The sequence below is a fragment of the Aptenodytes patagonicus genome, chromosome 8, assembly GCF_965638725.1.
Source record: "Aptenodytes patagonicus chromosome 8, bAptPat1.pri.cur, whole genome shotgun sequence".
NCBI lineage: Eukaryota > Metazoa > Chordata > Aves > Sphenisciformes > Spheniscidae > Aptenodytes > Aptenodytes patagonicus.
The window spans coordinates 10,628,787-10,645,993 of NC_134956.1; the positions used below are offsets into that span (position 1 = coordinate 10,628,787).

Here is a 17,207-nt window from a genome sequence, read left to right on the forward strand (position 1 = left end):
AGAATTCCCAATACTCACTAGCATTTTTGGGAGATTGAAATTAAGAGTTCTTCCCTCTTGCACTCCTTTCCCTGAACTTCGAAGTTCTAGCTAGTTAGTACTGCACTGTTAGTACACTTTGTCTTCTATAAAGTTACACAATCATCTTCTATAACAGGGGGAAAAGTAATTTAGTGAACTATTATTTATTTTCATTTTATAATTTATCCTCTAATCTATCCCCAATATAAAAATGTATCATGATAAAAGTATTTATGGCAGCTTTATTTAAAACAGGATACCATGCAGTAGATAATTTATGAGAATAAAATACTCACTGGTAGTCATTAAAACATCACTTACTATTTATAAAGAAAGTATAAACATATAAAAGATCCCAACTTTTAGGAATGGGACAAGATAAAACAATTTACACTTATCACCTGAACAAATACACCATGCTTTTACTGAGCAAAGTACACAACAATATTCATACAACGCATGTAAGTTTAGTTACAGCACTTGAGAAAACTTCACAATATACTAAGGTTATGTGGATAATTCCACCACAAGTTTGTTGTATAATATTAATGTCCTTAATATTAAGTGTATCTACCCATTGTTCACATTTTAGTAATAATTTATTCAAGGAAAAAAAAATGAAGAACTTCGTCTTCTGGCTGTGAGTAAAAATCACTACCAGTCAATTATCTACTCTTCCCTCTGTTTCTAGGGGGCCTGAATATAAGGCCTTACGCAACATCAAAGCCTTTTACATGCATCATAAGTGATGTTTAGATGCTAGATAAGGTCTTGCTCAGGGCTTTTGCTCTGTGGAGACTTTTGACTTGATTGAGTAGTTTACACTGTTACTGCATACTTTTAATAGTATACATTCCTAATCTTGCTATGACTAACACCAGTCCTTACTAATAGTCACATTTGCAGGAAAATAAAACAACTGAGAACCCATCAGAACGTAAATATGTTTCAAGAATCAGACAATGAAAAAACAATAATAAATGCATGATGCAGTAATGCAATGCAACATTGCACTTTATTAGGCTGAGAAAAATGTTTATTCAGCTCTAGTACCCACAAAACCCCACAGTACCAAGCAAAAAAAAAAAATTTTTTCAAAAATTCAAATATATTCTACATAGATCTAAATGAAATTTTCACCATTGTATTTACTGCACCCATGAAGTAATAGCTGAGTCACAAATGGTAAAGAACTCAAGTCAGCCACATCTTGCATTCATTATACCAGGCATGCATCAGACTGCTATTCAGCTTCTCAAATAAAAACCCAAGTAAAATTCCGCAGATTGCAAACATGATGCCCTTTTTAACAAGATTTTGGTTTACAAAATAAGAAGCTAGCAAAAGTAAAAGTGATATTGTTGGTTGATATACAGGTTGAAACACATTTAAGAAGATACGAAGCACAACTAAAGTTGGGTTACATATTTTTAGCTCCTTGTAATTCAGCACAGGCCCCACAATTTACATTAAGAGATAACGGGGCTCTTTATACCACTTCTATAACCTAATACACGGTACTTAAATATAAAAGGATATCACAAAACCTATGACAGCATACATTATTCTCTGCCCACAGAAGAGTTAAATCTCAATATATCCTTAACCACTGAAGTGTTCATCGATTTATCTTTCAGTAATAAACACTTCAGTGTCAGGACAAGTCAGTCAAAGTTTCTACTGTCCCTGATTAGCACTCTTATAAGCTGTCACACACTTACTCATAGCCAACGAAGTCTACAAGGTGAGATTCTAATTTAAAATTTATCTTACTGATTGAAAATATTTATCAAGTATACATCCACATATACAGAGGTGACTATATAACCAGTCAGTGTAAATACCACTAGAAATCTTTATTTCCAAGTGCCATGTAAATTGCATTAAACTAATCCTACAATGTGAAACAATTCTCTACATCTCAGTGACACACTGAATAACTTGGCCTGACACCAACAGAGATAAAGGGAGGGACTTTGAGAGTATGCCTGCTCCTGCAGATGAGCATTTGGAATTGTGGATATTTATTTAACCTCAAATCCCAAGGTAATTTTACAATGTCTGAAAAAAGAAATCTGTTTGACCTCCTAATTAGAACTCCTAAGCATCCTAGGATATTAAATAAAAAGATGTATTTAATTCCTGAAGAAGAGAACAATCTCTGCTCTAACCTCTGCCTAATTTAAGGAAGAATTGCAGGAATGCAATGATTAAAAATATTAGCAAGTATGGCTGAAAGTATGTCAAAGAAATTGTAGATTAGCGTACACAAACAATATAGACAAGAATTGGGGGGGGGGGGGGAGGGGGGGAAGCAGGACAGACACAACCAAAGGCAAATCAAAGACTAGTAGACAAGTAAATTCTGCTATTCTCCACCACTTTCCCTAAGGTCAATTACACATTTGTAACAAATCATACCATTTATTCATGATACTCTAATACTTGACAACATAAATTGTACTCGCTCACCATTTCAGTCAACATTACCAAGAATTGCCATGAAGTGTTACAAAGAAATGCCATGCAGAAAATGAAATTATATTGCTCAATACCACAAACAGGATAAAAAACAATAAAAGATATCAAACAAAGGAACAGTATGTGACAATTCCCCACCCCTTATTAGATTTGGGAGTCAGGAGAGAAGCTCACAAGTCTTCCTCATCCCACCCCTTCATCCGAAGATTTTGTTTCTAGCTTTGAGGATGTTCCAGGAATAGTAGTAGAATAGTGGGAGACATTTAAAAAAACCCTACTTTCCAGGTACTACAATGCTGTTAATTTATTCCTACATAAAAACAAACCCAAAAAAAGATTCTACACGATTTCCTGACAAGCATCCAGCAGAAAATATAACATTCATTTGCTAATATTTCTTTTAATTCTTTAGCTTTTCAAGAGTATTTCTCAGACTACAAAACCCATGTAAGTTAGCTTTTTGTCCATATGGGTGCCATGCTTCCTGTCATGAGTTTACTTGGTTGTTTTCTACATGGTAAATAAACAATGTAACAAAACCCTAGCTAAACCCTAGTGAACAACAGCAAGTAAAAATCAGCAGGCTCTCAATAAAAGGCTCTCATTAACACAGCTGAAATAGTCTCAATGCCTTCTCAACACCCTGTTCCATTCATGAAAACACCAAAGAAGGTGCTAAAAATTGCATGGTCAGTGGCAGTTTTCACAAAAAAATTGTCCTAAAGTGTAAGCATTTGTCCACATCTACCACTGAACAGCATAATATTTTTTCTTCTCCAGAACAGAGTACATTTTTTTTTATAAAAAGTAGAAACTATTGACTTTGTAATGTCTCCCAGGGCACGAATCTCAGGAGACTACAAGCCTGCATAGTACTTGAAGGGTACTAGTAATAGCATCGCACAAGCATAGCAACAGCATTGGGAGATTAAGACATTTGCCATATGTGAAAGATTCCATGAATACAACTGGTGCACTGTTGAAGAGAACAGGAGTTTTTCCATTTCCCATCCCCCATGACACCCTGTCCCATGGTCATCTGCTAAAAACTCAAAACCAAAGTAAAAAAATTATTTCTCTTTTTCCTTCTCTGTTGTTAAATAACACAAAATTAATGCAAACCTTTATAACAAATAATTATTTTACTTAATTTTAAAACTACATCTCCCAATATTGCTGTCTACTAACCTCTTAGAAAATTAGAAGTAAAGCTTACCAAACTTTTTCTTCTTCCATTCTTCCTCTGCCACATTGGTTTATCACAGCAGGGCTACTCATGGTAAGTGCTGAGCTTTCAGAATTCATTTTTTTTCTACAAAGAAACAACAACATCAAAACTATGAAAAATGCAACAGAAGTGAAGAATGCGTTTACCAATTCACTAGAAAACCAAAACTTTAAGACAAGAACTTTTAAGACCAAATACAGTATGTTTTACTTACTTAAGTAAATGTCCTAAATCAATGGGATTAATTGGACGAATACATTGAGAAGGATTTGGCAGTTTTGTGAACTTGCTAGTTATGCCAAACTCAACACCGATTGTCTTTTGTTTACTTTTCTGAATACATGCCAAAAGAGTTGATGTCAGCAAGCCTGTATCCAGGGCTATGCATAGTGTTAGTTATGTTAATTCAGAGCAGCAGTCACAGCTAGTGTTGCCATGGAATGATCCACACAACATTGGGAAGAAAATTTCAATTTCTGATATGTAAAGATTTACAGAAGCTTTTTAGCATATTTTAATAACTTAAGATCATACTTTGCTGATTTGCAGAAAATAACAATTCATTCATGGCTGAAGTCACTCTCAAAACCAGCACAGACATACTCAAATGCTGGCAATAGCAATTCCCAAGTTACAACGCTTCCAAAAGGTCTATAGGGCCAAAGGTGCTTCAAGTAAAAGGACTTGCATGCTAAGAACAAATGAAGTCTCTAGATAAGGCAAGTTAATTTCACCATGAAACACTATTGTTTTTTGGTAACAGGATCCACAATGTTAACATGGAACTTCTTACAACTGTAGCTTTTTTGTTTTCCTTTCTTTTAAAAGAGAAGGAGGAAAAAAAAATTTTTTTGCTATCAAAGTCATCTTTGACTTGATTTGACACCTCGTTTCTATTACGATCAGCACAAAGACCTAATTGATTAATGGAGAACAGGTTCAATTGTATATTAATTAATATCTACTAGAACATAACCAGAAAATAGGCTGCACTTGTCAAGATAATAATCCCTTGCTTTTTGCAAGCAGGTATAAAGAACCATTAAAAAGCTGGTTTAACCTGTGTGAAACCTGGGTCAAAATCTGACTTGACAGTCATGGAGAGCACAAGAAGTTGAGCACAATGCACGTGTCCCATCAGTGGCAGGCAGATTAGGCCAATCTTCACAAAACAAGTACTTTGAAGAGAATGCTGATCTTTGTTTCAAAATTTTGTCCATGCAGGAGTAGATAAATAGCCCTAGCAAGCATGTTCATCGGACAGAAGTCAACCAAAATTTGGTCCTGACTGGAATTAATTTCTTCTTTTTGACTGCCCTTTGCTGTGAACAGAGCATGCAGCACTGCCATTCCAGAGAAAACAGAATGGACTCACAAGAACAGGTCCTTAATTTTGCATTTTTTTACATCCCTCATAATAGAAAGGGATAAAAATTCTGCACAGTCTGTTTCTGAGCAAATTTGTTTCTTGAAATCTTGTTTTAAAGATCCAGAAAACTATTCTGAAAGGGAGAAAAACAAAAGCCTCACCTCTGTGAGGACAGGAACAGAGACTGTTAGACATCTGACCTCTTTTTGCGTCAGTGCCTGACCTCAAATTTACTCCTGATTCTGAAGTTGGATCACTTTGAAAAAAAATCAAAAGTAAAAAAAAAACCAAACCAAACCAACAACAACAAGGAAAACAAAAACCAAAACACAAACCCACCCAAAAACCTAGTAATTCTAGAAGTGGCTCAGCAGCAGCAGGTGTTGAAAGTTAAATTATTACTTGCCTCTCTAGTCTATAATAGTGCAGGAAGCGGGGAGTTGTTCTTAAATATATTTTGAAGCAACAATGCAAGAGTCCATACTTAAATGTCTTCTGCAAAGTTCCCCTCTTTCAGCAAGCTATTTCCTGACAGGGCTAACTAAAACTTTTCTTTTGGTAAGGAATTTCTACTCTACATTGGGAAAGCCCAGATGCTTCAATGATCATGCAAGTTATGCCAACAAGAGTTTTACCTCCTCTTACACTCACTAGTACTAGTAAGATCAAAGGTTCAAGGGAAGGTTAAAAGCAGTCCATTAATTCTGGAAGCTGAAATATTTAAATTACAAAAGCACAAGGTTGCCATTCCAGAAAACAAACAAACAAACAACTAACTTCTACTGTTCACTTGTGAACTAGTACTACAGCAGTACAAGTGTTCAATGCATGACCAATAAAAAAATGTTTTCAGCACTCCCCTCCCCACCCTTGGAAACATCTAAGCAAACACTCCATACATACCTCTGCATTGAGACTTCCACACTGAAACTAGAGTAAAAGCACAGAACAGAACAAGTGATAAAAGTTACTGTGTTACAAACTTCTATGAGCAATTGATGATAAAGGTTGACATATATCTAACAGAAAATAAATGAAATATGACATAAACCCAATTTATGTTCTCACATGTTCCGCAAAGAAAAACACATAAAGTAATACAGAGAGGAATACATCTTGTCAAACTTCTCAGCTCCCTCACATTCACAGTCTAATATCTGAAAATGTCAGTAACACATTGTACTCCTTCCCCTCAACAGCCTCAGGATCTTACAAAAATCTGCTTCTGGTGTTTTCTGTAACATAAAAGGAGGGCATCAAGAGGCCAGCATTTATTCATTCTGATAGCAAGATCTCATCCACCACAACTTCAGAAAGGTATCTATATGCTGGATAAGACAGCAGGCTTTTTGGATACCAAGAGTCATATTCTTTCAAGACACACAGTCATGCTCTTGCAGCCTCCACTGCTCTGTTTCCAATAATATGAGAGATCTGGCAAGTCACCAACTAACTAAACAAAGGCACTCTTCACTTACACATGTGGAGGAGAGAGGCATAACAGCCAGCTGATACAATGGTGGACAAGCATCCTTCCTCAGCTACCACTGACATAAGGGGGATGGGAAACACCACCATGCCTGCCTGGCCCTCTCCCGTCCTCTGCACTGCAGCAGCCAAGAGCATACTTCCTCAAGATGGGAACAGGCAGTGCAAAGCATCCCTCTAACTTTCCACCCACACCAAAGAATGAACAATGCTCCAGCAATACCCACCGTGTAAGCCCTGTCTGCTGTAGCATAAACTCCTAGCATCTTGAATTACTTTGTCTATACCAGCCAGTTTCTTTCAAGTCATACTCCTCCATCCTTACTGTCTTTTGAGATGGAGGAGATTGTTAAAAGTTTTGAGACCAAGTGTCCGTTCAGTATTGCCATCCAGCAGCACTTCTCATTCACACTTCAGAGGTTGGACAGCAATGAGTCAGACAAGCTTCTGGAAAATCATCAGGGGATACTCTTTTGTCATCATATTCCTGACAACAGGCCTACACAGGTCCTAGTTCACTCTTTACCAGGAGCAACAGGTAATTAACAGCAGATCCCCACATCACTGAGAAGTTTTATGGCCTTGTCAAGATACCAGTATTTTTTTAGTTTCTAAATGACAAATGGAAAATTGGTATCCATCTACACTTTCCAACGCTGTGGATACCAAATATTACCACTACTTCCCTTACTTGAAAGTCATTTCAATGAAAAATTCTCAGCCTGCAGATTCTATCCTGACTCATTGTTGTGCCACAGACTGCTCTTAGACTCTTTCTTCAGAACAAATAACTATTTTTAAAATAAAAACTTTTCTATTTTAAGATGTAGAAGGGGATATCTTTTTTCAAGCATTAAGAATATTTTGTGGAAGTATTTCTAGTGAACACCAACTGCTTCAGGAGGTCTAAAATACAACTGAATTGTTCTGTTGTAGAAAGAAAAGTTATTGTAAGGCTTACACTCTCCAAAAATATTGTTTATATTCAAAGCGAACCACACAAAATTAAAGCTAAAACTGGCAAAGTAAAATTTTGTTTGGAATACACCGTTTTAGGATTTATTCAACCAGAATACTAACACTATCCCCAGAAATCAGCCTCCAGTAATAATAACATCTTAGAAAATTAAATGCAATTCAAGAAGCAAAGGAACAATGTTCAGAAAAAATATGCTATTCACAGGTGCCTCTTCCTGTATCACCATCCACCTCCTGTTTGGACTTGAACTTTATGGCATAGGCACTATACATGATGAAACTTGAAGGAGGAAAATAAATCTATCATCTTCCCTCTTAATAACTTGAAGCCAGATGCCAAGGCAAGTCAATGAATATTAATTTAAGAGACTCTGCTTCAGACGTATTCTGTTCTTCATCCTCTGTTTGTACACTGAACCTTGACTGTTCCAGATAAGGAACATGCACTTTAATTAGGTGTTGTCCTAGAGATCGTGCTGTGCTGTAATAGGAGGAAGTGGGCAAAAGGCAATTCCAGAACAAAAACATAGGAAAACAATGTCAAAGACTTTATTTATAGCAGCTATGTTTAACACTACTGTCACTATCTTACTGAGGGAACAGCCTTGAAGAAACATCCTTGCTTGTTTTGAAGAGACATCGGAAATTTAGCATATTTTGTCTTCTATGACCGAGTATAGATTGTTTAATACTAGAGTACCCAGAAAGAAGCATGCACCCCACAATGCTCTTTGTAGAGGTAACTCTTAAGTTACCTCTACAAAGAAACTCATTTTCATGCTTCCATTAAAATCATTACCTTTGATTATCTGATGCATTATCAGTCCATCTGCCTTAGAGTAGATTGTTACACCCCCATAATGGCAGCGAAAAGCCTAGCAGTGGTAAGCGACCAGCTCAAGAACTGTAAAGTGTGTTATATTTAAGTGTATTTTATTCATTTACATTTAGATTTAATTCTGAAAGTTCTGCAACTGCCCTTAAATGGACAAAAATAAAGGGGGAAAAAAGGATCTAGTATAGCACAGCACTCAAGCCTCTGAACACCTGCACAGAACAGCATTATAGGATCATTTGAACAGAAAAAATGAGAAGGTTCAAGAGAAATGTTGAAGCCACAACACCCCATGGGCTCAAACCAGCCTGTGATTTATATCTAGCAGAATGGGGAAAATAGTAGCCAATCTTTTTAAAATCACTATTCCCTACACAAAGCCCATTTTCTCTCTCTTTTTTTTTTTTTTGCTTGTGTTACAAAGTGTAGATACACTTCGATCCTCGGGCTAAAAATCTTTTTTGCCTTTCCCTCTACTCTCTATTTGTATCTCTAGACAAGTAAGATATTCACAGCAGCGGTAGTTAAAAAATAACGTATCATTCAACAGCTGTTCACTACAGTTAAAGTAAAAATAACCAATATCTTCAGATAAAACATGTTCCCACAGCTCCTTACCTTCACCAAAATGCTTTGCATTGTTGAAATAGTATCTTGTTATACTTGGCTGATAAGAGAACTGTGAAAAAAGTTTTACTGAACCCTAAGACTGCTCAATGCAGAAACTATTACTCCTTTTAATGAAAAAGAAGGCAGTAGCATCACTACAGTAATGCGCATCTACTACAAAGAAAAAAATTAGGAGTGTTACACACCATCATTCTCTCAAGCAGAAGTCTTTATGCTCACAAAACCTGAACAATAGATTACTGATTAGCAAGCATGCATCATAACACCTTTAATTTTAAAGAGCCAATTTTCCATTTCCTTACTAGCTGCACAGAAGCCTGTAATTTCTAGTGAACAAACACATTTACTCTTGTATTGTTTTCTGAAAAGTTGCATTTCACACACAAAGTTAGCAAGCACATAGTATCTTGCATCTTGATAGCACTTAGCTCCTAACCAGCAACTGCCTTAGGCAAATAGCTTGTTGAAGGGCAGATTTAAACTTTAAAATGAACTTCATTATTTAACTGCATAACAACAAATACAAAAACCAATCTTTTATGTAAATTGTTTTTCTGAGGTTTTCAGGTACTGCAGTTTTCAAACATCTTTATACCACTAAAGCATACTTCAGTAAAATCAGAGTGAAAACTCAAGAAGCTCTTGAAGAATATTTCTCCTGACTACAACTCCAAGTAGCAGGCAGTGCTGATAAGTTTCACACTGCATAATCACTTCAATCCAAGCCTAGCATACCATAAACTTTGTTCCACACACACTATGGTTATTTCAAGTAAGTTTTGACCTCAATGAACACGTGACATACCATTACTTACCTTCTTGAAGTCTTTAAAAATGCACCTGATGCACTAAAGAATGAGGTTTTGGAGGACCTTTTTAAATACATATTTTTGAAAGGGTTTTTATTCCTGTCCTTGAGGCACCTCATTAAAAATAGTCACCTGCTGTCCTCTTAGGAAGTGCAGATAAGTTTTATATAGGTACTTTACACAAGCGTATATACAAAGATATTTGGAGGAAGTAGTTCAGAGAACCACAGGCACTGCACATAACTTCTCACTCCGTATTTGGTGATTCCATCAGAACTCTCCAAGATGATAGAGAAGAAGCTTTAAAATAATATAATGATTCTGTCTCACAGCAAGTATCGTTTGGCTCCCTCCCCATATGCACACACTTGCTATAGACAGTGAGATAGTCTATGCAGCCATATATAAAAGACAATGTTTATTTTTGAAATAGCATGAATGTTTTATTTATTCTCACCACAAAGTAGATTAACAGGTAAAAGACAACAGTTAAATAAATAAATAAATACAAGTTCGTACCAGGCTGAAGCCAGAGCACTGACATGGAATAGTGTTCTATGCTAGAGAAATACAGCCTACTATGAGACACTGTTCTCAACAGGACCGGCCCTTTAGTTTACCAAGACTTAGCTCTTTTTCCTAAAAAATACCAAAAGAACAGGAAGACAACCAATTAAATCACAATTCATCTCACATCACCTTCATGAAAGCACATGGAGAAGCTTACCAGCATCGAAGAGAGGATGTGGTTACAACTCGGACATCTTTCAGAACTGTTTAAATATGTTTATATAGTAAGACACCAGCATCAGGGGAACCACAAGCAGGTACATGCACACGTTTTATTCCCAAAATACAAACACAGATTTTCCTGAGCTGGTTATTGCTGTGAAAAATAAGAGTTATGAAAGAATTCAGACTGCTGGTTTAGTCTATCCTCCGTATCAGCACATTATATAATATTGTACATCACTGCGATAAAGAATAGAAGAGCAAAGACTCATCTGCACTGTCCAATCTGCAAAGTTATCAGGAGCTTTGAGTCTTTTAGTGGTTTCAGCTCAGAAACTTTCACAGTGTAGGGGGAAATAGCAAATGTTTGTGAGCTTTATTGTCACTTTTAGAGATGGCAGTTGATTACCATATCAATTAAAAAAAAAAAAAAAGAGGAATTTAATGTTTCAGTACTCTGTGTCTTAGTAATAACACTCAACTAAATCTCTCTTATCTGATTAGGAAAAAATCTAACATTATGAAACACTAGCAAAGACCTGAACAGAATATTTTATACGGAAGGTTTAAAATGGAGAAGGTGCACACACAAAATTAAATACACTGTTTAAGCAGAATACAGAGAACACTAAGTACTATATTCTATTCAATGTAAATAGATATCAAGGAATTTTTTGTCACTGATGTTATAATTACATGTCATTCTGAGACAAATCTGTTTCTCTCTGGACTAAAAGATCCAGATGTTCCTATTTCAAGTATCTGGCTTCAGCACCAGACAGTAAACAAAACAACCTATCCATTCTATCAGTGTGCAGGAAGAATTCTCCAGCACTGGCCGTTTCTCTATCCTTTTCCCCCTCTCCAAGTTTTTATTTCTTTTCAGCAAAGCAAGCGAACAAAACACAACAGTATAATAATCTAGCTTCTACTGCAGACTTAGTGCTAGCCTTTAGTCAGTTTGACAAGCAAAAAGGGGCAAAAAGTTATCTGATTTTTTTTTCATAAACTAGTATTTGCATTTGAAATCAAACTACTTTTAAGCTAAACATACTGTATTGTGTTTTGCAGTTGACACTATGCAGCAAAACAATGTTGAGAGGTTCTTTCCAAAGATTATGAGTATTTATGTTCCCAATTTAGTGACTCATACAGCTAGCAATTTCTGAGATTAATTTAACTCTATCCTCCTCAAGCTTCTGACTTTGAAGGCAAGCACTAAGTTGTTATTCAAGAGGTGTAACAATGACAAAAACAAAGATTTTATCTATGATTTTTTTAATCTAGATTTTATCTAGGGGAAAACTATTTCCAGAAATAACTATGTGCTATTTCTGTAAAGAATATTAGAAGGGCAATACAAAGCTAAAGCAATTTATGGGACAAATTATTAAACAAAAAAGAGGACTTTTCTGAAACTAGCACTTAAATTAAGTCTTTTTCATGGTAATGGCAGACTCAGAAAAAAGAAAAAAGAAATACAGCATGCATGCCCAGTGTAAAATTAGTGCAGCCGCTGCCACATTTTTTCATATTCTTCTCTTCCTTTCAACATATTCCTGCCTCCCTCATGATAAAGGGGTTTATCCTCAACAAAAATACATCAAGAATAAATTAAAACCAAGAGGAATACCAACACAGTTGAGACAAACACAACCCATTTTCCCCTTTATCAGAATCATCACTGTCACGGAATGGTAGCAGGTTCAAAATTTTATCTGCCTGGCAAGGTGTCACATTTTCTCCTTAACAGTAAAATTATGATCCTTTCAGCCTACTATCTTAATAATCATGATTATTTCGTTCAGGATTACTGCATAGTTTAATAAGTCATTGAAGTTTGTCAAGTTGGTTTTGCATTTTTTTTTCTTGGTTATTTAACAGATTTGAATGGCAGACAAAAAGGTATATTGTCCTAAAATTATCTTCTTTTCAGTCTTTACAGCTTTTCACCTGCAATTGCTAAGCACAGTCAGAACCCAAACCTACATGGGAAAGTTTGCAAGATCACCCCTCCACACGGTAATCGACTTGCTTGAGAGAATTTTTTCTAGGATATTAATTACTTATCTGTGGAGCATCAACAAACACTAATTTTGACAGCATCTATTTCTGTAGGCAAAGTATTTTAAGGCTTATATACAAGTTAAGGCCATATACAAGCAGAAGCAGTCAGCCACCCACAAAACACGCACTGTCCAAATAGCTGGTTGTTGTCTTCAAGACAAAGGTGATGGTCCAGACAGAACCTTCTGAGGGAACACTAGCTGGACACACTGTAATACTTAAAATAAAATCAGTAGAATTCCTGATACAGTATAGTGTAATGGACATACTCTTCTCCTAGTTATAATCCCAACAATTTATTTTGGAAAAATGTTGAAGTGTTTAAACTAAACTAATGAAAGCTGTACTTCTATTTAACAACTAAAATGTTTGAGAGAGAATACCAGCAGAGCAGCTGTTCCTGCTCTACAGAAACCACACAAGCCCAGATAACTCCTGCCAACTTTCCAAGTTTATGCAAGCTTCAGTAGTATAAAAGCCAGTAAACCTTTTTGAATACAAGTTGTACCACACATTGATTACACCTGCAGAGTTATGAGGGGAACTGCATGACTGTGAGGGTAATTAATCCTATATAGAAGGGGGGGGGGGGAATCAGTACCAGTACAGGGCACCTCTCTAGTCACATAATGTCATGGTTTTCTGTTTGTATATATAATGACTTAACATGAAAAGCAAAAAAACGCTCTTTTATTGTAAAGAACATAAAGCATCTGCTTCTTGCCCAGTCTAACCAATTTTTTGGGAGGTGACTGCTGGATTTCACTACTGGCCATGCCTTCAAGTACCACCCTCAGCAGTGGTCTGTGTAAGACACATACTACTTTGAAGTAACTCATACACCTATGGCAGCGTGCTTACTCAGATTTGAAATCCTTAGACTACTCATCAGCACATGATTAGGAAGTAGTAAATAAATATGCACGTACATATGCCCTTGTGTTTAGATATTAACAGCCTGATCCATTACCATGCTAACCACTTCAGCTGGATTCTGTACAGTGTTGAGCACCTGCAAGTTAATAATTGTTTACATTTCCATAATTGACAGCATATCACTTCATGTTCAACCCTGGCTGACACTAGATGGGAAATTTGTTTGTTTTTACATCTATGTTACATTTGGGGATGGAGGCCACCCCAGTTACATGCTATATAACTATTTATTTCAGAACAGTTACTTTGCAGCTATTATAGTCAAAAGCAAAGCACGAGGTGTTTGTTATCACAGATTACTGGAGCGTATTTACTGAGTCCTTTATTTTCCAATTATTTACCTACTACTACAGTAGTTCTACGTGCTCTTAGAGACTTGTGCAAGACCATAGCCATTTGTTTATTCCAGATTTCATGTGACTCGGACAATTAAAATCTGCAACATGCCCTCACAAGTTGAAAGGCACAATTTGGTAAAAAAAATCAAAGGGACTTTTATAAAACCTAGAAAATATTAGATATATGGAGATAACAGTTTTTTCAGCCAATAAGTATAGATGCAAACATGAAAATTTCAACAGTTTTCTTTGTCCAGCACATTCAAGTATTTTCATCTGTTTCCACCTTTTATTCCAATGTAGTGCTGCTCTGCTCAGGCTTTTTCCAAGTCACACATCAGAATTTATCTATAAAGTACTAGATTTACCTATATAAGTACCAGAATTTATCTGTAAAACCTGTGTGACCTTGCAATGCTTTTATCCCCAAGATTTAATAAACAAATAAATAACACGAAGGGACTGATTAAATTAAACATTGAGACTAATTAAGTTAAACAAAATAAATCAATAATATGATTTATACCACCCCAAGTCTTCTAATGTTCCACTAAGCACATCATTTGCCAGTTTCCCTACATATTACACAGAAAAAAAATGGCAACTCTTAACAAATTACCTCTCAAAATGCACATCAACTGAGTATAAGGTGTCTGCAATATAATACACACACACACAAAGCACTCCAAAAGGATTCTAAAAGCATTTATCACAGCATTTGTAGCAGTGATTAGATGCTTTCACAAGAAATACTCAGAAAAATTGTTTCGTCAAAAAAGATTGTTCAAAAACCTAAAATACTGAAAACATACAAATAAAACTCTAACATAAGCAGAATTTAAGAGGTCAGGTTAATTTTCTTTAGCACCTAATACAAAAGATTTAGCACAGGAAAAGCTAGCTCCTGAGTCGATATTAAGACATTACATATAAACTCCTATAAAAGGTATCACCCACTTCAGTTCACGAACAGCAAAACAAAACAGATTTTTGTTTAAGGACATGTGGTCTCACTGGCCACTTGCTGGAAGCAACTCCACATAATACACCTCCAAATCATGCGCACATAAGACTCCCACAACTTGGACTCATGCCAGAACAACTGTCTACACAAAAGCAGTCCTGACAAGACATGCACTACTCAAAACAGAGCGGACGTCTGAGAAAACGTGCAGGGAACGATACTGAATGTTACAGTGTCTTCACAGGTCACGAGGCCTTGTCACATTGCTAACCGATATGCATGGTTCTGATGGGAAATTGAGAGAGATTTCTGTTCAAAACAATATGGTATTTTGTTTACTAAAACTGGGTAATAAATATTTACTGAGAACAGGTAGCAAGTCGTATGTATAAAAATTTTAAATAGAAGGGCTAAATCCACTAAATGACAAGCCAAAGATATTGCTGTGCATTCCCTTACTTCTTGTACACTGGGGCAGCTCCGTTTCACACACTCCCCTGCCTACGCTCTACAAAACTTATTATTCTGCAGTAAGTATTTTAACTCTGTTTCCAAATCCCATGGCTTCATCTACTCTGAATTAAAATTCTGTACAGATACAGCATCCATCTCGTAACTTGCTGCACTTGGCAGACCTCTGTACATGCTACAGAATTGGGTGTGTAACCAAATTAATTCTATAACAAGTGTTTGAGAATGAAGGAATTTTCTCTGCCCTTTCTCTACAAAAATGTAGCACGCAAGATACTAAAGGATAACATTTAACTATAAGTTATATTAATGTATGCATGCACACATGGAAAAGATAATAATGAATGTTTACACATTCACAAGATTGAAGAACTATATAGAAAAATAAAGGTATCAACTACCAAAGTTAGATTTCTTGCATTAACATACATGGTTCCGTAGTAAATCACAAATTCTGGTCACCGCCAACCACATCACTAAGATAACTGGTAAAACACTGGCACTGCAACACGACCTCGGAGCCAGCCACAACCAACCTTACAGCATTTTCACCTACACGGGCCTTCACCAGCATTAACTATTTAAGTTCAGGCAATGATCCGTGCCATGCTATATTAATATTGTCTCTCTTTCACAGCCTATTCAGAGTCTGCTGGGACTGACTTCACAAGTGTAAGTCATTACGCTCGGTGTTTGTTTTTTCCACTTTCCTTTCGCCTACAAACCTCCACCACCTCCTCCCCCCAAGGTGGAGGCTGTGCTGAGCGGAGGGAAGGGCTGAAAACCAGAGACCGGCGGAGCCGCTCTCTTACTCGCCAAGCCAAAAAAGCAGCTGGGGGAATTAACTTATTTGTAATAACAATCACGGTTTTCAAAGGAGTCAACAGGCACCTGGGACTTCGGCCCTTCCTAAGTGACACTGGTGTAAAATTTGTCCCCAAATAAATATAAAAGCTCTTTAAAAAGTAAATAAACAAAACGGCTGTTGAGCCCCGAGAAGAAGCGGGTCAAGCGCCCGCCGTCTCCAACCGTCGCCTCGCCGGTGGCGCCCCCCGCCCCCACCCCCTCAGGGCCCCTCACAGGGCTGCCGGGCACGAGCGGAGCTCGCGGGTCCCTCAAGCGGCGGGTCCCGCCCGCCTCCCTCCGACTCGCGTTAGACCGACCTTGGCGGCCCAAAGCTCCGATGGTGAGGTACCCCATGCCTCCCCCTCCCCGGGGCATCGCCAGAGCAGGACGAGGAAGGCGGCGATGGCGTGAGGAGATGGAGGAGGAGGTGGGTGCGTCGTCGTCCCCCCAAGGAACTGGCGGGAGTCCTTTCCCGAACCGACGGGGCACCCCCACTACCATTCCGTGTGGAGTCTCGTAAGGGGCGGCGGGTCCCCCCGGAGGCACAACGCAACCTTTGTGGTCAGCCCCGCCACGGCCGCCTCTCTCCGTGCCCGCAAGCCTGCCCACCTCCAGGTGCCCCGGAGGAGCCGAGCCCCTCCAGCTCTGACAGGCAGCCGCCTCCCTGCCCAGCCCCAAACAGAGCTCAGACACACGGACAGCACCTTACCTTGCACCCTCCTGCTCCTCCTCGGCTCCCGGCATGCGGCTCGCAGAGCTGCCGCGCCGGCGAGGACGCGGCAGTAGCCGTCGGCGGGGCAAGAAAGGGCGCCGGGGGCTGGGCAGGGGGAGCCGTTGGCGGCCGGCGGCGGGAGCGGAGAAGACGCGGGGACTCCAGGGCCGGCCCGGCGGCTGTCAGGGGAGGCGGAGGGAGGAGACGTCTGTGTGTGTGCCGGCCCCCTGCCGTCCCCGGAGCCCGCCCATCTCCGCCGGCCGAGGCCCGCCCCGCGGCTCCGCGCCCCGCCTGCCCCCGCC

General features: G+C 38.3%; 1 protein-coding gene across 4 annotated transcripts in view; it reads right to left on the minus strand.

Moving 5' to 3' along the window:
• ARHGEF3 (Rho guanine nucleotide exchange factor 3) overlaps positions 1 to 17,003 on the minus strand; it is a 142,091-nt gene extending 125,088 nt beyond the window's left edge. For 2 of the 4 annotated variants that reach the window (XM_076346299.1, XM_076346298.1), the window contains exons 1-3: positions 16,903 to 17,003; positions 6,003 to 6,029; positions 3,719 to 3,814 (exon numbers count right to left, since the gene is read on the minus strand). In XM_076346299.1, coding sequence (XP_076202414.1) covers positions 3,719 to 3,814; positions 6,003 to 6,029; positions 16,903 to 16,937 — 158 coding nt within the window. In that variant the 5' untranslated portion in view covers positions 16,938 to 17,003. Of the gene's footprint in view, positions 1 to 3,718; positions 3,815 to 5,260; positions 5,285 to 6,002; positions 6,030 to 16,902 lie in introns of those variants that run through there. The other 2 variants (XM_076346300.1, XM_076346301.1) reach the window with 2 other exon arrangements.
• Positions 17,004 to 17,207: the final 204 nt, after the last annotated feature.